We start from the raw sequence: 25,047 nt of genomic DNA on the forward strand, positions 1-25,047 counted from the left end.
CCTGCAGAACTGTAACACTTGACACCTTCTGCAGCTGTGCAGGAACTGTCTTTCCCCACAGCCTTGTCTCCACTTTTTCAAACTTTCTGGTTTTTTCTAATCTGATAGGTGAAAAGTAGAATCTCTGGGTAAGTTTCTTTTTCTTTTCTTTTTTTTTTTTTTTTTTAAAAAGATGGCTGGTAAGGGGATCTTAACCCTTGGCTTGGTGTTGTCAGCACCACGCTCAGTGAGCGAACCAGCCATCTGTATATAGGATCCGAACCCATGGCCTTGGTGTTATCAGCACCGCACTCTCCCGAGTGAGCCACAGGCCGGCCCTAGGGTGAGTTTATTTTTCATTACTCTTATTTTTGAATGAGGCCGTACTTTTTGTTATATATTTAAGAACATTTTGTTTTGTTTTCTGTGGATTCCATCTGCTCATATCCTTTATCTGTTTTCCATTAGGTGGTTACTTGTTTCCTTAGCCATTTGTGGGCACTCCTCGTGACTTAGCCCCTAGTGATGAGTTGCAAATATTAGGGCTGACCTGTGGCTCACTCGGGAGAGTGTGGTGCTGATAACACCAAGGCCACGGGTTCGGATCCCTGTTTAGGGATGGCTGGTTAGTTCACTTGGGAGAGCAGTTTGCTCACCTGGGAGAGTGTGGTGCTGACAACACCAGGTCAAGGGTTAAGATCCCTTTACTGGTCATCTTTTTAAATTAAAAAAAAAAAAGTTGCAAATATTCTTTTCACCGCTTCTCGTTTCTCTTAACTTTGCTTACTGTGATTTCTGCCACACAGAGATTTTACTCATTTTTATGTATTTGACAACTGATGTCTTATTTTAGGGCTTCGAATTTGATGTCATAGTTAGACCCCCGCACTCCTGGGTACAATTTCCCTGTGGCTTCTTGTTCCTTTAGGGTTTCATTTTTTTTTCAATTAAGTCTTTGATTTATTTGGAATTTCTCCTGGTGTGGCACGAGGTGTGGATCAAACTTAATTGTTTCTTGGTTTTTTTTTTCCCAAAGGGTTGTGTGGTTTATCTCGTTACCATTTATCGAATAACCCACTTTCCATTTATATTTGATCTGTTACTTTTATGATCTATGCTTTCTTTATATTTATCTTGCACATTTCCTGTTAGGTTTGTTCACGGGTATTTTGTAATTTTTGTTGCTATTGTAAATGAGGTCTTTTCTTCCGTCATATCTTCTAACTGTTCTTGGTTTATGTGAAAGCTGTTGATTGCTCTGTAATGATTTTGTTCTCAGCCATATTCTTGCATCCTTTACTATTGATGTAGTTTTCAGTTGATTTTCTTGATATTTTTCTTGTGTCTATCACCATAGCATCTGTACTCCATGATAATTTTACCTCCACATTCTTTCTTTTGTCTAATTGTGGTGGTTAATGTGTCCAAAACAATGATAAGAATCGTGGTGCCTGGAGGTGTCATTGCCATGTCCCTGGCCTTAGTGGAATCTCTTCTGTAGTTTTCCATCAAGCCTGATGCTGGCTTGTGGGTTACTTTACATGCAGGTGGTCATCATTGGTGCTGTTCATTTGTATTTCTAGGTTGTTTTCTACCAGGTATGTGACAGACTTGAAGTTTGGTTTGGCTCAGGTGACTTGCTGGGCTGGTGAAATGGGAATGCTGTGATATGTATCCCTTCAGGTAGAAGGCTTTAAGAGCCAGTGTGGAATGTACTCTTTCCCCTGCCTCCTGCCCTGGAGACCAGCTGTGTTCCTGATGGTAGAGGCTCCACCAGCCTGGGTCCTGGAGTGAGGATGGATGCCATGGAGCAGGGCCCCGGCCTACCCTCAGCAGACACAGGGGTTGAGTGAGAAGTGTGCTTTGTTGTCGTAAGCCACTTGAACATTGGGGATTGTTTGTTTCTCTTACTCCGGCATAAGTTAGCCTATCCTAACTGACAAGGTATATCTGCTCCTGTCTTTAGAAAGAACACGTCTGATGTTATCTCATTGAACCTAATTTTGTCTTTTGGGTTGAGATGGATATTTCCTTATATGGTAAGATATATCTACTGCTTGTTATTAAGAGCCTTTAAAATCCAGAATGTAACGTTTTATCACATGTCTCTTCAACATACTAAGGTACTTCAAAAAGTTAGTGGACAGGGCCGAGCCCGTGGCGCACTTGGGAGAGTGCGGTGCTGGGAGCGCAGCGGCCCTCCCGCCGCGGGTTCAGATCCTATGTGGGGATGACGCGCTCACTGGCTGAGCGCGGTGCGGCCGGTCTCACAAAGGACAAAAAAAAAAAAGAAAAGAAAAGAAAAAAAAGTTAGTGGACAAATAGGATTGAAAGATAATATGAATCTCTCTGTGAACTTTTTGAAGTACTTTTGTATACGGAGACAATCATATGTTTTTTTCTTTAGGTCTAGTAATATAATGATTATATAAATCATTATGTAAGATGGTAAAATTATACTGTCTTACAGTCCTGAAGTGAAGCGAGCTTGTTTATCATATACTATTATTATTTTAATGTGTTGCTGGATTCTTTTTGCTGATATTCTCGTCTAGGACTTTTATGTTGATATATGTGAGACTGGTCTGTAGCTGTCTTTATTGAGCAAGTTTTATAGGCTTTTGGTATCATTATGCTTGCTTCGTAGAAGTAAGTTGGAAAGTTTATTTTTTTCTATTCTCTGGAGCAGAATGATATGTCCTTTAAAGATTTTATAGAATTATCCTATGAAACTAGCTGGGACTTTTGCTTTTTTGAAGGGGATAGCGCTTTAATAAATTTCTCCGATTATTTTATGGTAATTGAACTATTACTAAGATTTTTCTCTTTTCTGGAGTCAGCTTTATAGATAAGTAAATTTGGATAATTTAAATACAAAAAATAAATGGTATTTTCCTAGAAAATTATCCATTTCAGCTAAGTTCTTAGATTTATGTGCATGGAGTTAAGCAAAGTAGCTTCTGAATCTTTTAATTCCCACTCTCTATGGTTATTTCTCTTTTATTTCTTTTGCGCATTTGTGCTTTCTCCCTTTTCCTAATTAGGTAATTAGGACCATTTAATTGATTAATTAGAACCTAATTAGGATATTGGTATGTTTTCAAATTTTATGATTTTGGTAAGTAAACATGCTGCATTGTTTGTCAAGATCAAATAATATATAATTTTTGAAAGTGCTGTATAAACTTTACAAGATTGAAAAATCAGTTCAGTGCATTTCAGTAAATATTTGCTAAATTCCCAGGCTCTTAGCCGGACATTGGGGAATGTGCCAGGAGTGTTAGACATTTGCCATCTTGGAGGGGCTTACAATCTAGTTGGGGCCATAGGAGGGTCGAGAGGCATTTACAGAGCATTTGTGGAGGTCAGGTTCAGGTGCCACAGGAACCTAGGGAGGGACTGGAGGAGGAAGCAGTTGTCCCCAGAAGAGGGAACCACGGACCTTGAGCCTGTGGTCTGTTAGAGGGAATTGGGCAAATAGGGCTGGTGAAAGCTGTGACAGAAATAAGGATGGGGTGGGATGCAGAGTGCAGTTTTATCTGGGGATTCAGGAAAGACTCCAAGAAGCAATGACTGTCAACAAGTACTTAGTGTGTCCCTGCTGTGCATGTGAATAATATCAGAATTCATTGTTGAAAGATTATTAGGTGTTTTGTAGCTTGAAAGACAGGAAGTTAATTATTTTTTTAAATTTATTTTTTAATTGAAACATAATTGATTATACATATTTGTGGGGTACAGAGTTGACTATCAGTATTTGTGTACAATATGTGATGAGCAAATCAGTGTTATTAGCATGTTCATCATTACAGACCAAAATTATTCTTTGTGTCCATTACCCAGTTTCTCCCTAATCCCCCTTTCCCTCCCCTTTTCCCACTTCTAGTAACCTTAAATCTGTTCTTTCCATCTGAAAGCTCAATGTATTATTGTGGTCGGTATTTCCTTCCTTCCTTCCTTGTTTTTCTTTCTTTCCTCCCACTTATGAGTGAGGACATGAGGTATTTGTCTTTCTGTACCTGGCTTATTTCACTTGACATAATTTTCTCCAAGCTCATCCATGTTGCTGTGAATGACAGAATTTCATTCTTCTTTTTATAGCTGAGTAGTATATTCCATTATGTATATATACCACATTTTCCTTGTCCAGTCATTTGCCAGTGGGCATTTACGTTGGTTCCATATCTTGGCTATTGTAAATAGAGCTGCAATGAACATGGGAGTGCAGTATCCCTTCAACATGACGATTTCCATTCCTTTGGGTATATATCCAGAAGTGGGATTGCTGGATCATATGGTAGTTCTATCTGTAGTCGTTTGAGAAACTTCCATATTGTTTTCCAGTATTAATTTACAGTCCTACCAACAGTGTAGAAGAGTTCACCTTTTTCTGCAGCCTCGCCAGCATTTGTTATTCTCTGTCTTTTTGATAATAGCTAGTCTAACGGGTGAGATGATATCTCAGTGCAGTTTTATTTTGCATTTCGAAGGGAAGTTAATTGTAAGGGAGTTGAGGCAGGTGGTCTTTTGAAAATGTTCTATACCTGAAAATGACTTATCTCTTCTTGAAAAGCTAGTTGAATGATTCAGTGAATGCATTTTAGATTATATCTTAAAAATAAGGACATTCTGGGGCCGGCCCGGTGGCGCACTGCTACAGTGCGCCGCTTGGGAAGCGCGGCAGCGCTCCCGCCCGAGGGTTCGGATCCCACATACAGACCGGTTCCCGCTCACTGGCTGAGCGAGGTGCGGGTGCAGCGCCGAGGGTTACAATCCCGTTGCCGGTCCCCGGTCCGGTACGGGGGCAACACTGAGGGTTGCGATCCGTTGCTGGACACGGAAAAAGACAAAAGACAAAAAGAAAAAAAGAAAAAAAAAAAATAAGGACATTCTTTTGGGGTGGGGTTTAGCAAACACACAATGGCTGATGCAATTTTCCAAAGTAAATGTAAAAATGAAGATAATCTAGAACACCCTATGAATATATAACTAAATTAAATAGTGATGGGTTACACTTCAGGGGGTGAAATTTCATAATAGCTTTGATAGCTGTTGAGACTGGTAATATTTTTCTTTTTATCAGCTCCAGCCCTAAAATAACAGTAGACTTTTCTCTCCCCAGACATTGTTCTTTTGGTCGATGAAAAATTTGACTTCGATCTTTCATTGTCATCTTCAAGGTAAACAAATGAGTTTTCTTCCCTTGCCTTAGGCATAACTACACTTCATTTAAATGCCAGTGTTATTAATTATTAATAATTCTTTAAAAATAGTGCAAATGAAGATGATGAAGTCTTTTTTGGACCTGTTGGACATAAAGAAAGATGTATCGCTGCCAGCTTAGAATTAAATAATCAGATTCCTGAACAGCCTCTTCTGCCAGCATCTGAAGGTCACTTTACTTGGAGCCCTCTCACTGGCGAAAAGTTTGTGGAAGTGTATAAAGAAGCTCACTTATTGGCTTTACAGATAGAAAGCAGCAGCAGAAAGCAAGCGGCCCATGCTGTTGAGCCCGAAGACCCCTGGAGCCAGGATGTGGAAAGATTCATCCAGGAATCAAAATTAAAAATAAACCTCTTTGAAAAAGAAAAGGAAACAAAGAAAAGCCCCACGTCACTTAAAAGGGAGACATACTACCTGTCAGACAGCCCCTTGATGGGGCCATCGCTCTTGGGAGTCTGTCCCCCTCCCAGTGAGGCCCTGCTTCCCGACTCCTCCTTGGCCCTTCCAGGTGCTCCTGCCCAGGCCAGCTGTGCCCAGACACAGGGGCCACTGCATTCTTCTCATTCTTTGCCTGGGGTAGTGAGTACTGCTCAACCTCCAGATCAGGCAGTGACTCAGAAGAAGGTCACCAGCAAATTGCAGCTGCCCCGAACTTCGTCTGTTAGAGCAAAAAACATTCACTCGGGCATGGAGAAGGTAGGCACATATACCAGAACATTTATCTGGGCGCCTAGACAGTCCTTGCCTCTTAGCCATCTGGGTTTATGCCCTATCCTGGAAACCCTTTGGGGAAGCACAGGAATGAAAACTCAGTGAAAAGCAGTCACAGATGGGGAGCTGATTTGGGGGTGGGCCTGGGCAGGGCTGTAATGGCTTAAAACTACCTCGTCCTCAATTTGGTTTGAAATTGTTCCTTTTGTTTTGTTATAACACCAGATAGCCCACCCGTAGGGATTTTATTCACTTTAACAAGCAACCTCTTCCAAAAAGTCCCCTTCCTCTGGGATAGCCACTAGTCATCCTCCTTGACTGTGACTTAGTTTCCATTGCTTCCTTCCTGGGCATCAAGTAGAGATGTGCTGTCCTGGGAAGTGGTAGTTGGCAGATATGCCTTTGGGGTGCATTTGGCCAGCTTTGGGAAACCGAGGTCCTGGAGGCTGGGGGAAGGTGGAGAGGGTAGGAGAAAGGTGGATGTCAGACCACGATTTACTTTCAACTTTGCCAGATCTGGCTCTTGCTCAGGAGAGGGGAGGTGGCAGAGAGGCAGGGAGGGGCAGGTTGCAGCGTACCCTTTTGCCCTTTCCCAGTTCTGCTGCCTGCCCTGGGCAACAGTAAAAGAAGAATGACTCTTGGTGGGGTTGTTTGGAGGCTTAGATAAAAGCAGAATCCCCAGCAAGGGCCTAGAAATTCCTTTTTCCTTTCTACAAATCCATCCACACTCAAGGCCAAGATTTGTGTGTGAAGCACATGGGTTCATGGCAGGGATTTGTGCATTAGCACACATGGACTCAGGGCAGAGAAGTTATGGTATAATTCTAGTTATTCTGGATCACAGTATATCCTTTGATTTCCTGGTCCTGGGTGACATCTGGGTTCAGAGAGCTGGTTCTTGGTCAGGGAAACGTCATCTGCACAGCTGCACTGCATTTAAGCTCCCTTGGGAAGCCTCACCACTTCCTGCATGTTTTTCCAAGAAAAGTCATTCACTTCTAGAGTGACTCACAGGCACATGCTCACCCGTGTGAGGATCATCGTTAGAAACGACTGGACCACTTGATTGCAACACCTATTTAAAATGTTCTTTAAAAATAACTGCTAGGACATCGGTAAAAGAACGAAAAAAGAGTTGGTGGGGATGTGGAGAATTGGGTACCTTCTGCATTGCTGCTGGGAATGTAAATCAGTGTGGTCACCGTGGAGAGCAGCTCAGCTGTCCCTCAGAGGTTAAATGTACAGCTCCCATAGCACCCAGCATCTCCACCCTTGGTGTATACCTGAGAGAATCGAAAACATATGTACACAGATAAACCTATGCACAAATGTTCAAAGCAGCCTTTTAAAGTAGAACCAACCCAAAATAAAATGTGGTATGTCCAGACAGTGGAGTCTATATGGCAGTAAAAATAAATGTAGTACTGATGCCTGCTACACGGGTGACCCTTGAAAACACGTTCAGTGAAAGGAGCCAAACACAAAAGGTCATGTGTGATTCAGTTTATATGAAATGACCGTAACAGGCAAATTACAGAGACAAGGAGTGGTCGTGCGGTTGCCTGGGGCTGGGGAGGGTGAGGGAACAGGGAGGGACTGCTAACGGGTGTGGGGTTTCTGTTAAGGGGATGAAAGGCAAATTACAGAGACAAGGAGTGGTCGTGCGGTTGCCTGGGGCTGGGGAGGGTGAGGGAACGGGGAGGGACTGCTAATGGGTGTGGGGTTTCTGTTAAGGGGATGAAAATGTTCTAAAGTTAGCTGTGGTGATGGTTGCACACATAGCAAATATACAAAAAACCACTGAAGTGTATACTTTAAAGTGGTGAGTTTTATGTTGTGTGAAGTGTATCTTGATTTTTAAAATGCTGTTAAGGAAAAAAGTTGCTGCTGCGTCTTTATGACTATTGGCTTCCGTGGCTCTTATTAACTCTGTGTCTTATAAGGGGGTCATTTATGTCAGCATGGGTCAGTTCCATGAATGCCCTTGTCTCTACATATGTCGGGAACTTACTCTTCATTTGACTCTGCCAGGCAAATAAAATGGTTTTCAGTACTAGACCAAGAAGATTTATTGCAATTGAGCAGTTTCTCTGGTGGATGGATAACCATTTAATGAATGAGTCCTTTCTGTACAGCATTTTAAAATTTGTGTAACTAGAACCATTTTCCTCATTATCATCAAGTAAGGATCCTGACTGAGGGATAGCTTTAGAGGATCTCGCTCCTGTTAATGATCTGTCTTGGTATTATTTTGCACTGTCTTTATTTATATATATATATTTAAAAAGATGACCGGTAACGGGATCTTAACCACTGACTTGGTGTTGTCAGCACCAGGCTCTCCCAAGTGAGCTAACCTGCCATCCCTATATAGGATCCGGACCCGTGGCCTTGGCGTTATCAGTACTGCACTCTCCCAAGTGAGCCACGGGCTGGCCCTAAACTGTCTTTAATGAGGAAGTGAAGTCCATCATCACTTTTGTCCATAGTGATTTGGCGGAGGGAGTGAACTGCTGTATTCTCTTCAGTCTAGTTGACGAGTTGAGGAATGTGTGCAGCAGTCAGAAAGACAGATGGGGCCTGGGGTCGCTCTAAACCGAAGCCTTAGTATCCCTGTACATTGTTAAAGACTAGACAGTTGTCACATTCCATATTAAAAATTTTCAGCGCAAGAAAGAGATACCAGCTAGTCCTTCCAGGATGAAAATCCAAAATGAAAAGGGATCCCACAGGGATGTTCTCCCTGACAAAGCCAGCACTGCTCTGGATGCTGACGGCTTCCCAGCTGGAGGAAGCCACTTGGTCCAAGGCAAGCGATCGCTCCCTGTTCCAAACAAGGTAAGTCTGCAGGGGCCATGACCTGTGATGGATGGGAAAAAGGTGGCAGCTTTGTATACAAGTGATGTCTCTTTTGATTAAAGTCAAGTTAGGAGAGTTGAAAATATAGACCATGAGAGACAGCTTGACGAAACGCCTGTGAAGAATACAGGCCTGGCAGTGCGCTTTGGGGGCTGGCCTCTGCCACTTGGGAGCTGTGTCAGTTGAGAAAAGTCAATCAGCCTCTCTGAGCATCAGCTTGTTGTAATGGTGAGGACGCTCCCTGCTTCCCTTGTGGGATCTTTGCATGGATGATGTGGGGTGTCGATGTTTTGAAAACAGCTTTTCCCAAGCACGGATATTCCCATCCACATCTTTGCCATTTCTTTTCTGGCTTTGGTGGTCAAAATGAGCTATGTGTATGAATCACTGGCAGTCCTTATTAAAATTGCCAGGAGCTGGGCCTACAGCAGCTGACTCAGTGGGTCTGGCTTGGAGTCCCAAAATCTACACCTCAGCCAGCTCCCCCACTGGATTCTCATGCAGGGGTTTGAAGTCTACCCTTTGAGAAGTACTGCTTGACTTCTTTCTTCTTTAAATTCAAGATGATTATTATTAAGTTGTTAAAAATTATTTAAAAACCACACTTTTGCAGAAATAAGTAATGGGTAGATAATGAAATCTTTGCTGATTTTGTTTTTTAACATTTTGTCTCAGTTGGGGCTGAAGAAGAGCCTGTTAAAGCCACCTGGCTGCACTGGCAATCTTGCAAGGAAGTCCTCTTCCTCAGGGTTGGTTTCGAGCATGACGTCCAGGGAGTGTGCGTCTCCAGCAGTCAGTACAGGTGAGGTGGCAGGCATCTCGTGTTCAGACCCATGTGTAGCCCATGGAGGCCTGAAATGCTGGCTTCCTCTGGGCCGTCTTCACCGAACCAGTTAGGCTCAGTGGGACATCTTAGGGGGCTTGCTGTGTGCTGTGGATGGGGCTGGATGCTGGGCAGGGAAGAGACTGTGTCATGGCCCCTGCCCTCAGGGTGCTTTCCTTAGGGAGGAGAGGCACACTCAGACGGGTGGCTTCAGTCCATGTATGTGCGTGTGTCCCCAGTGCCTGAGAGCAGACAGATGCTTAGACCAATCTCATGTTAATGTCATCAGACACAGGTTTTAAAATAGGACTATTCCAGATAATTTAGGGCACATGACCCCTGTAACTAACTTCTGGATGTTTATTTATTTATTTATTATTATTATTATTTTTTGTCCTTTTTGAGACCGGCCGTACCGCGCTTAGCCAGTGAGCGCACCGGCCAGTCCTATATAGGATCCGAACCCGCGGCGGGAGTGCTGCTGCGCTCCCAGCACCATATTCTCCCGAGTGCGCCACAGGCACGGCCCCTGGATGTTTGTTTAAATCTCCACTCCCAAACCTGTTTAAATTCCCGCCACGTTTTGTCTTACCAAGCCAAGGCTGCCATCTAGTGGTAAAGGGGAGAAACTCTAGTAGGCTATAGGGAAAGGCATTTGTTTTTCTGCTCCTAAAAACTAGATCCTCTTCAAATTATATTTGCTGCATAGACACTGACTAGTCAACGCAGCATGGTGTGGATTTTGTTCACAAAATGTGAAATGTATGAATGTTCAAATTAGACTGATCTGGTTTAGAGTCCTGACTGCCACTCAATGGTTAAGAGAACCTAAGTTTGTGTCCTTATCTTTACAGACTGAGGTGATGACACCTACTTTTGTGTTCCTGTGAGCACTGGGACTACTGTGCAAAGTGCCTGGCATAGAAGGCTATGACATGTAGTACATGTGCAGTAGATGCACGCCCTTTACTGTTACGTTAGGTGTAATGAGCTTTGTTTTGCTGTATTGATTCAGGACATCAGCACCATTTTTACTGCTGTTTCTGTTGAGACAGAAATTGCACGGGGCTCCTGGTGTATGTATGTGTCTTTGTTGCACACAGCAGAGTCACTGGGATCAGATAGGAGCATGTGTGGGACGGAGCCTTGTAAACTGTTTCACAGTGTATACATAGAAGCTACGGCACGATTCTCCTGATGCTTTTCTTTAAGAATCTTTTACCAGATTGACTTGCGTACCGGGTATGTTGGGAGCTAAGTATTTATTACCCTAGTTTAGATAATGCTTATGATTAATATGACCAAGACGCCCTTCTTGTAATTTATTTATTTGTTTATTTATTTATTTTGAAAAAGACAGCATACTCTTTTTATTGAATATCAGGGAGCATCAGAAATGTAAAAATATATGAAATCTCTTCTCTTCTTTTTATGACCAGAAAAAATGTATTAGTGTATATCTTCTTCTTGTAATTTAAAGGAATCAACTGGTAACAATTGCATCTTCTCTCCCTGACTGGGCAGGTGGGGCATGTGACTAGACTGTCCCCTTCCAGCTGCTCAGCTAGAGTGATCTCTGCTGCCCACAAAGTCAAGGAAGATAGGAGAGCCTGCATTTGTGTTTGCTTATAAATATCTTGGTAACTGTGCTGAGAATCAGCACCTTAGAATACACTCAGCCGAGCCACAAGCAGCGGGGTGTCCTGTGTTTGATGATATTGCCTGATGGACATACAGGGTATTGTACATATGTCATATGTTTAAAGTAGACAGGCTAAAAAAAAGAAAAAAGTAGGCTAAAGATAACGTATTTTTTGTGTGTTTGTTAAATAGCTTCATAATTTAAAAATAATATAAGCTTGAGTGATAACCAGAATTTGTGTGTCTCCTCTTCCAGCTAAATCAAATGGATTTGCCGGTATTCCTGCAAACAGTTGCCGGCCTCTGTCAGACATCAGCAAGTCAGGCAGGACGGGCCCCACCACTGCCGACCCTGCAGGTGGGTCCTGCAGCCAAACCAAGTGGGTCACTGCCGCTGAGCGGACAGTGGAGCGAGCCAGGGCGCCCACCACAGCTCTTCGCCTGCAACCCCAAACTCCGGGAAGTGGAGGCCCGAGGCTGGACTGTACTGCCATTTTGTCAGAATCTTCTCAATGGAATAAAACTGGGAGCATAAGAAGGCAAGATTCCTGTCTAAATTCCAAGACGAAGGTTATGCCTACCCCTGCAAACCAATTTAAAATTCCCAAGTTCTCTATGGGTAAGTAGTAGATACATTTTAATGTGTTTTTAAAATATGGAGGAAATTATGTTTGGTATTTTAAAGAGTAACTCATGGCACTGGTGGTCTCTTGCTTGCTCTCCCCCGACAGCACTCAGAGGTGTGCTTGCTGTCTGCCCATGCGCTGTGCTGCAGGACACGTCCTGTGCGCACTCGTCCTATGCCCACTCCCAGCTCACATTCGTGTGACGTGGCATGGCTCTCTGGCTGCTTTTAAGGTTTTCTCTTTATAGTGATTTTCAGCATTTGACTATTACATATTTTGGTGTGGCTTTCTTTTGTGTTTGTCCTGTGTGGGGTTTCGCGAGCTTCTTTGATCTGTGGGTGGATATTTTTCATCAGATCTGGAAAAAGTTGGCCATAGTTTCTGAGATGTTTTTCCTTTTTGCTGTGTTTCCCGAGGCTCTCATCACACGTGTGTCAGACACCTTGACGTTGGCTTGGGTTGTCGAGGCCGCCCGTCGTCTCTCAGCCTATGCTCTTGTGCTTGGGTTTGGCTGGTTTCTGCTGCCATGTCTTCAGGTTCACGCGTCTTTTCTTCTGTGGCATCTGATCTGCTGTTAAGTCTGTTCTGTCCAGTTAATTTTCTATTTCTAATATTATAGTTTCTGTTTTTCTCCTCATGGTACTTAGGTTTTTCTTTAAATCCTTGAACATATTTATAATTTAAAGTCTGTTTCTTTTGGGCCGGCCTGTGGCTCACTCGGGAGAGTGCGGTGCTGATAACACCAAGGCCACGGGTTCGGATCCCATATAGGGATGGCCGGTTTGCTCACTGGGTGAGCGTGGTGCTGACAACACCAAGTCAAGGTTAAGATCCCCTTACCGGTCATCTTTTTAAAAAAAAAAAAAAAGTCTGTTTCTTTCAATTCCAGTTTCCCTATCATTTTGGGGTCTGACTAATTTTTTTCCTGGTTATGGTCACATTTTCCTGCCTCTTTACATGTTTAATAACTTTTTATTGGGTGCTGGATATTGTCAGTTTTATATTTTTGAATATTTGGACTTTGTTGTCTTTCCTAAGGAATTGAGTTTTGATTTGGCAGGCAATTAGACTGTGGATCAACTTGATCCTTTCTTGGATCCTTTCATGGTCAGATCCAGTCTGACCATGAGAAGGAGGCAAGCAGAGATGGCCAGTGCAAAGGTCCTCAGGCAGGAAGATGCTCAACAGGTTCTGGGAACAGAACGAAGGTGAGAGTGGTAAGAATGTAGGTATAGTAGTTGGGATTAGATTCTGCTACAAGCCCAAAGCAACATAGGTTTTAATCAAGATAGATGTTTCTTTCCTCTCACATGAACATCGAGGTGGACATTCCAGAGACAGTATGGCACTCCTTGGTTTGAGGGACCCAGGCTGCTCCATTGTGCTTTGTTATGAGTAGCTTCTCTGTCTTGTGGCCTGTGTGGCTGCACCAGCTCCAGCCCTCACCCCACAAGCAGGAAGACAGAATAGGTGAAGAAGAGCAGATCCTTGCCTTTCAAGGACCCTTTACTGCAGGTTGTCCATGTCACTTCCATTTATGCCCCATTGGTCACCGTACTTCCCTAGGACACGCTCGTTCCCTCCACATCCAGCTACAAGGTGTTTCTTCATTCCGCATCTTCTTTCTTACTGGGAAGAATAGGAATGTGGCTGTTGACCCAAAACTAGCAACCTGGGCTGGGTTAGTGAACGAGGGGAAGAATAAAAAGAGGTGAAGACAAAGGCAGCCTGAGGCCAGCTCCTAGAGCCTTGTTCTGAGTGCAGGGGGACATCCTCAGGAGGGTTTTAAGCAGGAGTGGCATGGCCTTCAGAAGCTCCCTCTCTGAGCAAGTGTGGGGGCAGGGAGAGCACTGTGGGCTGTACCCTGACCCATGTGAGAGATGGGGTGGTGGTGTAGAGAAGGCGATTGGGGCTCCGATCTGCATGACCTGCTCTGTTGGGATACCACGTTGCAGCATGGAGGGGACTCGAGTGGCCCTGAGGCTCTGTCAGGAGCACCCGGGTGCTGCCTCCCACGGCGAGGGGAGGACTGGAGGAGGCAGTTGGGGGCAGAGGCCACGGCTCCAGTCTGGACGTGTGTTACACTTTCCTCTGTGTAACCGAGACAGAAAAAAGAGAAAGAATTCACTCAAAGTACCACCAATGAGGCCTGGAGGGACTGCCGCCCATTAGGGGAGCAGCAGCCCCTGGAGGGACTGCCGCCCATCAGGGGGGCAGCCCTGATTCAAAATCAGCCTTTCTTTTTATTGACAAGACAAGGAAGTTTCACAAGAAAAATCAGTTGATTCAATCATCAAAGAAGGACGTAAAAACAGGAAGTGTAAAACTTGTAACAGCAGTAAATTAACAATGTGACATTCCAGAATGTAATTTGTAAAAAGCTAGGTTAATTCACGAGCAAACAGCTTGTCCTTAGTAAACATTTTCTTTTCTACATACTTCCTATAGCAGTTTCCTTAGCATATTTAAACAGCGTTCAAGCAGTTTCCTTAACTTATCTTATGAACAATCAGTAGGTTAGATAGTCAATAGTCATTCAAGCCAGAATCAAACCAGCAACCTAAAACAAAGTACACAATCACATCCCTAAACAGTGATTAGAATTGATTAGATGGCTTTTGCCAACCTTATCTGTGGACTGTTGTCCCCTACTCAAGAGCCGTTTGGCTCATTCATGCATTACCTAAAAATCCTATTCTAAGATCAAAGGAGAATCAAGATTTCTAACTCACTACAGACGTGGGGTCAGTGAGATGCTTCCTGGGCTGCAGTTGGAGGGGCCCAGCAGGTAGCTGAGCTTAGAGAAGTGACAAACTTAGGTTTCAACAGCAGAGGGCAGAGTTGGTGGTGGCCATGGGAGCTCTGCTGGGTTGGGCTCAGGGCACCTCAGTCCAGGAGTGTTTGCTGCTGCTTCCACATGCTGGAGCCAGGCCACGCCCTGGCCACAGGCCTTCTAACTACGTTTGTGCAGTGGTGGAGGGTCAGTCCTCCTGGCTGCCTGCTGGCTTTTCCTCTCCAAGACTGTCCTTGATGGCTCCTCAGGCCCCTCAGATCTGCATCTTGCCTTCAGCAGGCTGTTCCTCCCTTCTTGGCAGCATCAGGGACAGGGCCTGCCTTCTATTGTTCCTCGTGGGTCAGAGCTCTTCCCACAAACTCAGTACGGGCTGAAAGAGGCCGCAGGGGAGTGGCCACACGGTTAGGAACCTCGGATGCATAGTGGCAGGCTTGTGTCTGGCTAAGAGCGCCAGTCATGTGCTGTGCAGCTGCTTGCTGGCTGTGACTCTAGCTTTCACTGTGGAAAAGTGGCTGAAGGCACTCGAAGCATGGGACAGTGTGAACGGTGTCCTGTGACAGAGCCTGCCATATATACACTTCCTTAAAATATCCCAGAGACAAACAGCATTATTTATAAAATAGTCAGTGACAGATAATGTTATTAGTTGTGGATCTTTGCTGCCTGGGGCCACACAAAGGATTGAGACTCAGAACGGCTCTGCACTTGGCCTCTGCAGCATTAGAAGCTACAGTGGAGCAGCATTTTCAACCTCCAGGAAGGAAATAGTTTTCAGCGTGTGGTTCTGTACTCAGTGGTGAGGGTATAATCGAGATATTCATACCTGTAAAATTTCTTAAAAATAATGTCCTTCCCGTGCACCTTTGGAAACTGCTGAAGAATGTAAGACAAGGGGAGACAATGAAAAGGAAGAAGGGCGCATGACAGAGGGAAGGCAGCACAGGAGGCACGAGAGGGAGGGCCCGCCCACCCACTCTCCGAGTTTCAGAAAGAGACCTCCATGAACACGCAGGGATCAGTGACCCCAGAGGTGTAGCTGCCCAAAGGCGGAGGGTACAGGATGACTTAGTCACAGGACCCCTCCGCCAAAAAAAACCCCACGGAGGTTGGGGAAAGGGTGGGAGCACTGTGGACTCAGCTGTGGGGATCTGCAGTCCTGGATGCTGAGGCCAGGGGACTGCAGGGGGCGGGCGGGTGGGGGACAAGCGAGCCAGGTTCTCACCTCTTGTAACATGGAAAGTTTTTGAAAAATGATGTGGCAGTATAAGTATGTGATTTAGAAATATGCAGGTAAAAACCATAAGAAATAACAGAACAAGTTGGAGGTAGGAGTGGGTGTGGCAGGAGACTTGTTTGATCCCATAAGATTTCTGCCTTCAATTTTTAAAACTGTGTGTGTGTGGGGCCGGCCAGTTAGCTCACTTGGGAGAGCGTGGTGCTGACAACAGCAAGTCAAAGGTTAAGATCCCTTTACTGGTCATCTTTTTAAGAAAAACAAAAAACAAAAAACTGTGTGAATCACTTTGATAGAGATCATTTTAGAAAGAATGCAAGCTGGAGATGAGCAATGCAGGCAGCTCTTTTGAGAAGAGTTGGCTTTGAAGAGGTGCAGGGACATGGGACAGGAGCTTGTGGGAGTGTAGAAGGGGCAAGTATTGATTTGTTTAAGAGGGGAGGAATCCAGCCAAGCAGCTGGTCCGTTGCCAGAGAGAGGGGAGACCTGCAGGAGCAATGGTGGGACCCTCACCTGGCATCCTGGGAGCACCTGCTGAGAAGGGGTCTCATGTCCAGGCCCCACCCTTTCCCTTCAGTGGCTGGGATAAGGTGCTCTGGGGATAGCCACTTTGCCTGTGGCTCCCAAGACATAACAAGATGTTGCATGTGGGTCCTAGTGCCTGAGGCTTTGGGGGCCCCAGGGTACATGTGGCTGATACTTAAGCTCATATTGGGACAAGCTTCTTGGTGAGCTGGTTCATGCAGAGCCAGCATTGTTGTGGGGACAGTGGTGAGGCTGGACATCTGGGGCCTGTGTTGGGCCTTGGCTCAGTGACTGGTGAATCCTTTGCCCTCTGCTTGTGAAGATCAGATGAGATCACACCTGTAGAACTGCTTTGTCAACTACAAAGCAGCACTTAGGTGATGTAATGTATCATTATCCTGGTAATGTCATGGTTCGGGAAAATTAAGTCATTTATGGGCTTTGTTGGGCTTGCCTGGGAATCTGACCATGTTCAGTGTCATTTCTGTGGGCAGGTGTACAGCAGGTTCAGTAGCTGACAGTAGACTTTACTCAGAGTGAGCCTTCTGAAAAGTTGGGCTCTGTTCCTGGTTGGGGATAAGCAGGGTGAGAACAGAGGAGTCGAAGGGGCTCTCTTTTCTGCCTCCATGGGGTCCCCACATCGGGGGTAGGTGTCCTCTCACACTCTGTCTGTGCTTTCTAATGCCATCTGCTCTGCAAGTTGGGAAAGTGGAGACATGTAGGGGAGAATTGCCCATTTGGTGAAGATCTCCAAACGATGGATTTCCCACTTGATCCCTCTTGATTGATTGTGCATACTTCCTCTCTTGATCCTAGGGGAATCCCCAGACACTGCAACACCAAAGTTCTCCAGGGCACAAAGGCCACAGTCGTGCACATCAGTTGGGAGGTAATGGACATCAGTCTGCTTCCTTTCTTTTTACGTTCCTGTAGGAGGGGGAGGAACTGATGCTCGGCTGGCTTCGCGTGCCTCCTCAGGCGTATCTGGCCTTAGTGTCAGTCTCTTTGGTGCAGACTGAACTCCTGAGGTGTGCCAGCTACTTTTATATCTACTACAGACTTTAGATTTCTGAGACTTCTGCACGGTGTCATGCAGCAATCTCGGCCTGGACTGGCATGGTCCATTCGCTTGCCCAGCAGACTCTGACGTGGGTCTGACTTCCTTGTGGAAATGTTAACAATTCCATCAAAAGATGATTTTTTAAATCTCTCCTGAACCTCCCGTGAAGTGTATCTCCCCCTGAGGAGCCTGAGGTGAACCCGCCGTGGAACATTGGTGGGGGGACAGCTGCTCCGAGTCCTGCCACATGGGAGCCGCCCTCTCAGAGGGCAGGGCTCACACAGGCTTCGCTGGCTGGAACCTTTTTGTTGAAGTATATAGTACTTAATGCTGCAGCAGCACATTGGCTGAGTAACTAGATTTGGTTCTTTTAGGTCATGTCTGCCTAACATTCTGATTTTGTCTTTGCCAGGGCCACTGTCTGTGGCACTCCTGTGAGACGGTCATCAGGGCCAGCTTTGCAAAGCCTGTCAGGCAGCCTGAGGACCCCCATGAGTGGGAAATGTGCCTCGGCCTTGCTCACGCCTGCCAGCCGGCGCCTCTCCAACTTTCCACTGATGACCCCCAAAACCATGCCCAGGGTTGTGGCCTCTTCCCTGTGTGTGCCCGCTCGGCGACTTTCTTCTGAGCCCCGGAAAAAATCTGTAGTGAGGTAAGAGATAAAGGTTGCAGTGGGTTTGTCTCCAATTCATACAGCTTCAAAAATACCCCTGTGCTGGACAGGCTGCATGGTCAGTTGTCAGAAAGCAATGTTGATCAGCCCTGCTCAGCAGCAGGACAGGCGCTTGCCTGCGCTCTCCTGTCGGTGGTTCACTGAAAGGGAGGCACCGCTCGTCCCTTGTAATGTTTCCCACCTAACATCAAATCCTGCTTTAGGCTGGCAGGCCGGGCAAACTGGAGAGGGCCATGCCCTGGTTATACCATCTGCTTAGATGAGGGCCGCCCTGTGGTCAAAGCTGCACGGTAGGATGTGTTTCTATCACAGGCTCTTGGATCACGTGCTGTTCTTGCAGCTGGGACCTGGGAGCGTCCCTCAACCTTGCCTTCTGGGGTCTCCGTCAGGGGTGACGACACTTGAGTTTCCCACCTCCCCGTCCTGCCTCATCTCCTGTTCTCATTGCCTCCCATCGTTTCACCCACACGCCTGTCTTTGCTGACCTCCCTGCTGGAACGGGCCACCCCCCAGTCCTGGGTGAGCTGCCTCCTCCTTGTAATTGAACTCAGGTCCAGCGACCAACCTCAGAGACCTTTCTGGAAAACCCTATGTAGAGTAGCCCCGCCCCCACCCTATCCCTGGCCTCCTTTCCCCAGTGCTGCTTTTTCAGAACAGTTTTCACCTCGTCACCACCTGAACGTGGTGTGTGGGTCTGTCTGCTTGACCACTTCTGCCTCCTCACCTAGCAGGGACGCTCTCTGAGAGCTGGGACCTTCAGTCAGGACCTTCTGTGTTTGCTGTCCCCACAGCTGAGAATGAGCCCCGGCACACGAAGTGTTACTCGAGCTATCCCCTAAGTAGAATATAGTATTGTCCCCAGCTTCCTTGACTTGAAGCCTGGGAAGCACAGACAGGAAGGGAGCGTCTGCTCCTGTGAGGCGTGCTATGGAGCGGAAGGCTGGCGCCACACAAGCGCGCCACCAGGGACCCAGACCTGCCCGGGTGCTCACAGCAGGTGGGGCAGGCCATGTGCCTCACCTCAGCACGTGGAGGGGGACTCCTGCATGTGGTCATCGCTCCTTTGCATGTAATAATGCACAAGCTCCTTTTCTCTTATTTAATAACTTTCGCCACCAGGGACCCAGACCTGCCCGGGTGCTCACAGCAGGTGGGGCAGGCCATGTGCCTCACCTCAGCACGTGGAGGGGGACTCCTGCACGTGGTCATCGCTCCTTTGCATGTAATAATGCACAAGCTCCTTTTCTCTTATTTAATAACTTTAAAGGAAAGGGATAAAATAGGCATGTGTTGTTATCAGATAAAATTTTTGAGCTGAAAGGAACTGCAGAAGGCACTCAGTCCTCCTTTTGTACGTGAAAGGTGAGGTCCTCATGGTGAGGTGGCTATCGCTGACAAGCTGGCAGCAGAGCTGGGACACTCTCCACCATGGGACACTTCTCCAAAAATGACCTGCTTCCCAAATGAATGCACGTTAGAGAAATTTACTTACAAGATTTTCTCTCCTCCCGCAGAACTGAACCAACAAGGGAGAGCAATAGAAAGGTTGATTCCAGACAGGCCGACTTGTCACCAGACGGAAGCTTTTCTCCTCCATCCGCTGTGCCGCAGGCGCTGAAATTTTCTCCAGAAAAGAGTGATATCACTTGTTCAAAGAGCATCGCCCCAGAAGCAGCTCTGGGTGGGGCAGTTCCAAGGGAAGAGACACCCCCTGGAGAAGTATGCAGAAACAGACCTCGTTCTTTACTCATGTTATCCAAGATTACTGGAGGCTGCTCTGGAAGCTGCGGAGTAACCTGAGGACCGTGGCTGCAGAGGTCCCCACGTACTTCATCCTGCTGCCCCAGGGCCTCTAGTTCCAGCAGACCCAAGGAGAGGCAGTCTGGACTTCTGGGCCTCTAGAGGCCTCTGTATTTGGCAAAGGAGAGGGTCACGGGTCAAAGGACAGGAAGGTGGAAGCAGGGGCAGGAGCTCTGTGTTGGCTGTTGGTAGGAGGGGTATGGATGGGGAGGGGTCAGCAACCATAGAGGAGAGGGCTCGGTCGGTAACTGCACACCACAGACAGAGCTTCCTCCCACCAAGGGCCTGTTCCAGCCCTCCCTCCTTGGGTTTCCCAACTGTTAGTGCACCTAGACATGAGCAAAGTGTACGTTTTGCCAGGTTGTTGACAAAAAGACACCAGAATCTCCTTTCAATCTTGTGTTTTTATCTAGGCTCTTCTTATAGATATCAAGATGGATCAGCTTACCATCATTCCAGAATCTGAAAGCAAACCCCTCGTAGACCTCCCTCTCATCGACTTCTGTAGTACCCCTGAAGCAAGTGCAGCTTTGGGCTCTGAGAGCAGTCCTTTGATCGACCTCATGATAAACACTCCAGACATGAATAAAAACACTGCATCAAAACCTTTCCAGGTAGTGGGACAGGTAAGAAGTGGGGGGTCGTTTGTACTGATTCCAGCCTGGGTGTTCTTGGTTTTGGGTTGTTCCACATCAAAGTGACTTTTTTTTGTGTGTGTGTCCTTTTTGAGACCGGCCGCACCGCGCTCAGCCAGTGAGCGCTGTGAGCGCACCGGTCATCCCTATATAGGATCCGAACCCGTGGCGGGAGCGCTGCTACGTTCCCAGCACCGCACTCTCCTGAGTGCGCCACGGGCTCGGCCCTCAAAGTGACTTTTGAGAGTGGCCACTGAGGCTTCTAAGGGCTACTTGTCTCAGTGCATGATTCACCTCTGGTGGCCTGAGCTTCTCAAAGATCACCCACTGCTGCAGAGGCATAATGCCCGGGACCCCATGAGCTCATGGAGGGCAGGATTGAGTCTGCACCTTCCCAGTGCCCCGTGCTAATGTGTTGTGAGGGAGCATGGGGCGGGGGGCGCAGAGCACATATCCTTTTTCCTGCCGACTTCTTTTCAATGTATCTGAACCAGGTTTATCGAGTTGTTTTCATGGCGCTGAGCCACAGGAAGATATGGCTCCCAGCAGCCGCATCTCTGGCACTGGAGCAGCGTGCTGCGTGGCCTGTGTTCACCATCTCCTCTCTGCTCTCTTCCAGCTCATAGACTTGGGCTCTCCTCTGATCCAGCTGAGTCCCGAGGCCAACAAAGAAAACGTGGATTCACTGCTCCTCATGTTCTGAGCAGAGGCAAATCCTGTTCATTTCATTCTTTTTAAAAAGAATAGTTAGTCCTAAAGTGGATTTCAACCCGTAGAAACAAATCTTGGGAAAAATTTTGAGAAAGATAAAAAAAGCCCAAATACAGTGACTGTGCCTGGAGGGCTGGGCTGAGGAGTGCGGAGGTTTCAGAGTAGATGGCCGAGGTCTCTGCTGCCCTCAGCTTGCCTCCCTGCCTTTACTTTGCGCTGGACTGCGAAGCTGATGTCACTCTAAATTAAGAACTTTGTTTTGAATCTTTTGTATGTAAAATAGCAAGTGGCCGTTTTTAAGGTTAAGTGTCTATGAAGTTAATACCTGTATTCTAGATTTAAGTTAAATGGTAAAATAAATGAAATTGAAGTGTGTCTTGATTTTCAAACATGCCTAGCTATTTTTATCACTTTAATAAGTATGCAAGACTTATATCATCCAGACTTTAATGCTTTTATAAAAGCGATTTCCAAAATTCAGTGTGAATAAAAAATTGGTGCAAATGCAGATCCCAGGCCCACCCCCGAGATACACTAGACCTTTCCTCTGGGGTAGGCCTAGAAAGCTGTGCTGTTAATAGGCACCCAGGTGATTTGGATTGAATGGTTCATGGACCACACCTTGAGAAGAGGCTGCTCTGGGGAGACCGGGTACAGAGTGGAAAGAGAGAGGTGGGCGATGAGGTGGGCTTCTCTGAATATGAGGTGATGGACTGTGTCTGCCAGCCAGCTGTGCTTTCAGCACGGGCCATACTGGGTGAAGCCTCCTGGCAGGGCACAATGGGCAGTGGTGGAACTGAGGACCTCTGGAAAGCCTACTCCCTGCCTGAAACCACTAGTAGTTTTTAAAAACTAGCTGGCCTGGAAGCCACTAGTTGGTACACACATGTCCTTACATTATGAGGAAATTTCTGACAGTCTTAGCTCTGACAATATTTTGGACCCCACTCTAGTGTTCCTGCTTCATTCAGCAGCTTCCTCCATCCACAGAGAGTTGAGGGAAAAAGAAAAGTTTGGCTGTACTTGTAACTTGTTGTGGTTAATGTGATGAATACAGAACTGCCATTTGGAACAGTGGTTCCTGTGGCATCAGGAGTGGGAAAAGGAAGCTGGTGCCATAAGAACCATTGCCATGCCTGTAGATGAAAGCTTTCAGCTGCCAGGGGTTGCTCAAAAGTGAGTTTGAAGCTGGAGTTGTCCAACTTATCCTGCAGTGAGCCTTCAGAGCAGGTGCCTGGCAGCAGTGCCAAGGGACCTGCAGCAGCTCCTTTTCTCCAGACATCCTCTGTTGGGTCCCTCCCTTCATGGGAACTAAACAAGCTCTGGAATTGAATCGATTCACTCAACAGGTATTTACTGAGAGTCTATTATGGGTCAGGCTTCATTTATGCTGAGGACACAGTGGGGTACAAAGCCTTGCACCCCTGCCGTCTTGAGACTTGTAATTAGTCTGTGTCTATTGCTTATAACAAAATACCCGGAACTGGGTGATTTATAAGAAAATGAAATTTTATTCCTTACAGTTTCAGAGGCTGGCAAGTCCAACGTCTTGCCAGGATGTTGCTTTGCCTCCCACAGATTTGTCACCCCTTTTCCCCTGGGTGACAGAGCCACCAAAGATTACTCAAAGCCCATCTCTTCCAAGCAGTGAGAAGCCCTGAAAAGGAGTTAATCTCCCAGAACCCTCAAGAGGGAGGCATTCCTTCCATTTGGGAAATTAACCCTGAATTGGGGTTCTTTTCCCACATTTATTCTCCAGACCAGGAAGTTACAGGGAGAGAACACAGGTGGGGTTTTTTCTAAGTATAGTTTAACAAGTTTAACAATAGAAGCTGGTAACATTCAGTAAGACAAGCAAGATGACCTTGTATGATGCAATTAAGTTGATCCACTAACAAAAGCTTGATTTTAGCCAACATTCTCCTCTTAAAGCAATTTTTCAGTATCTTTACATATCAGTCAGTAACCTGTCTGTCTTTGAGCCAGCAACCTTGCTGTGTTACAATTCTTCATCTTACAACAGAGACTATAGCCTGGGGAAAATTTCCTGTCCTTTGCAAGGTCAATATTTGAAACTGCAAGGCTTTGGAAAACCAGGCCTTGTGAAGTACATTTGCTTTATGCATACTCCACATCTCCCTCCATTTTATTTATTTAAAAGAAAACGCAAAAGCTATAGATCAGGTTTTCACAGTTAAGACAAAAGCATTTAAAGCAAAGTTGGTATCATTTAGCATGGCAAGTCCTTTTAATTTACTTCAGGTGAGGACTGATGATGTCATCGTCTCAGACTGGCTGCATTTGCGTCATTCCAGGTGCTGTGAATTGGGTGTAATTACCAATTGTTGAAACTCTAGAATGGGATTCCGCTCTGTATAATAGTTGATCCTGAGTCCAGAGAGTTTGTTAATGTTCACCTGTTCAGGACATTACTGTTTTTAAAGCATCTAGTCTTTTGTAAAATTTCTGATCAATTGCAAGTCTTTTGTTTAGGAACAGGATATCTCATCTAAGTTACAAGCACCTTCTTTAAGGCCAGGAATATTTAGAGAATTGCCGTTGTAGAGAAGATGTTATTTCTCCCTTTATGATCAAGGCATTCCTCATAATCACATAAAAGCATTGATGATCAATATCTTGATTGTAAAGGTCATACTTTTCTTTGTATAAATCCTACTCTGCTGGAAAGGCCTTTTACCAGGTGGTGATCTGTCCCACGTTGGGGGGAAAGATGAACAGCAGGATGAAGCAGCAGTAAGGCCAAATTAAGGCAACATGAAAAAGGGGTCAGCAACTTAGAAGTGAGACATGCTATCTTATATCCAAAGTTTTAAATTATATCCTGTTATGAAGACAGAGTTAAATTTCATTGAATTTATAAAAATAGCCACATTGCCATAATAATCATAAGGATACTTAAAGTTATTAAATTCGGGGGGGATCAAATAGGGAGAAAACAAATACATTTATCTCTGTTTTAAATGATATTTTACCAAACTGTTGTTAGTTATAGATAGCATAAGAGAGAGAGAGTTTTTTTTTAATTTGGAAAACAAAACGTTAAGAGAACCAGCAGTGTTGCAAAATAAGGAAATTGTAAAAACCCATAATTCTTTTTAATCAGCTCACTAATTAACTTTTGTTGTTTTGACCATTGTGAACAATTTCACAAACCCATCAGTTTCTTCATTAGAATTTTGGATCTTTAAAGTTTATCAGGAAACTGTACATATTAGAGTTTTTTCATGAAATATTTGAAGACATAACATTTTAAAATTAAATTAAACCAAGATTATGACTGATAGCATTTATATCAAGACACAGATATTTAAGAACCTTACAAGATTTTGGAGCACATATCCATAACACCTTAAGTACTGATAATACTTTCCCATATAGTCTAATTTATTAAATAAGCCAATTAGTTTTGATACATTTTTTATATATCCTTTGAGAAGCTCCAGGGCCCTTGGAACTCCTCAAAGTTAGTTTAAACCAAAAGGTTGAGCTTTCAGTTTTGAAAAGTTTTGTCAAATAACAAAAGGCTTAAAACAGTTAGTTGAATAAAATCACAAATTATTACAAAAAGTAAAACCAAAGTGACAGGGTTTCAAAGGCAGAGAGCATAAGAAATTATCATGAAATAAGTTTCTTAAACCAGTTATTCTAGGGCCAGCCCAGTGGCGCACTGCTACAGTGCGCCGCTTGGGAGCACGGCGGTGCTCCCGCCGAGGGTTCGGATCCCACATACAG

At 45.5% G+C, this 25,047-nt stretch overlaps 1 protein-coding gene across 1 annotated transcript in view; it reads left to right on the forward strand.

Annotated features, from left to right (window-relative positions):
* Nucleotides 1-21,683, forward strand: part of GTSE1 (G-2 and S-phase expressed 1) — a 29,023-nt gene extending 7,340 nt beyond the window's left edge. The window contains exons 3-12 of the mRNA XM_008587002.1: nt 5,102-5,159; nt 5,253-5,898; nt 8,581-8,751; nt 9,448-9,574; nt 11,493-11,855; nt 17,232-17,304; nt 17,888-18,127; nt 19,663-19,867; nt 20,362-20,574; nt 21,203-21,683. Coding sequence (XP_008585224.1) covers nt 5,102-5,159; nt 5,253-5,898; nt 8,581-8,751; nt 9,448-9,574; nt 11,493-11,855; nt 17,232-17,304; nt 17,888-18,127; nt 19,663-19,867; nt 20,362-20,574; nt 21,203-21,286 — 2,180 coding nt within the window. The 3' untranslated portion in view covers nt 21,287-21,683. The remainder of the gene's footprint in view (nt 1-5,101; nt 5,160-5,252; nt 5,899-8,580; nt 8,752-9,447; nt 9,575-11,492; nt 11,856-17,231; nt 17,305-17,887; nt 18,128-19,662; nt 19,868-20,361; nt 20,575-21,202) is intronic.
* Nucleotides 21,684-25,047: the final 3,364 nt, after the last annotated feature.

Source organism: Galeopterus variegatus, unplaced genomic scaffold (assembly GCF_000696425.1).
Source record: "Galeopterus variegatus unplaced genomic scaffold, G_variegatus-3.0.2 Scaffold4210, whole genome shotgun sequence".
NCBI classification, from domain to species: Eukaryota; Metazoa; Chordata; class Mammalia; order Dermoptera; family Cynocephalidae; genus Galeopterus; species Galeopterus variegatus.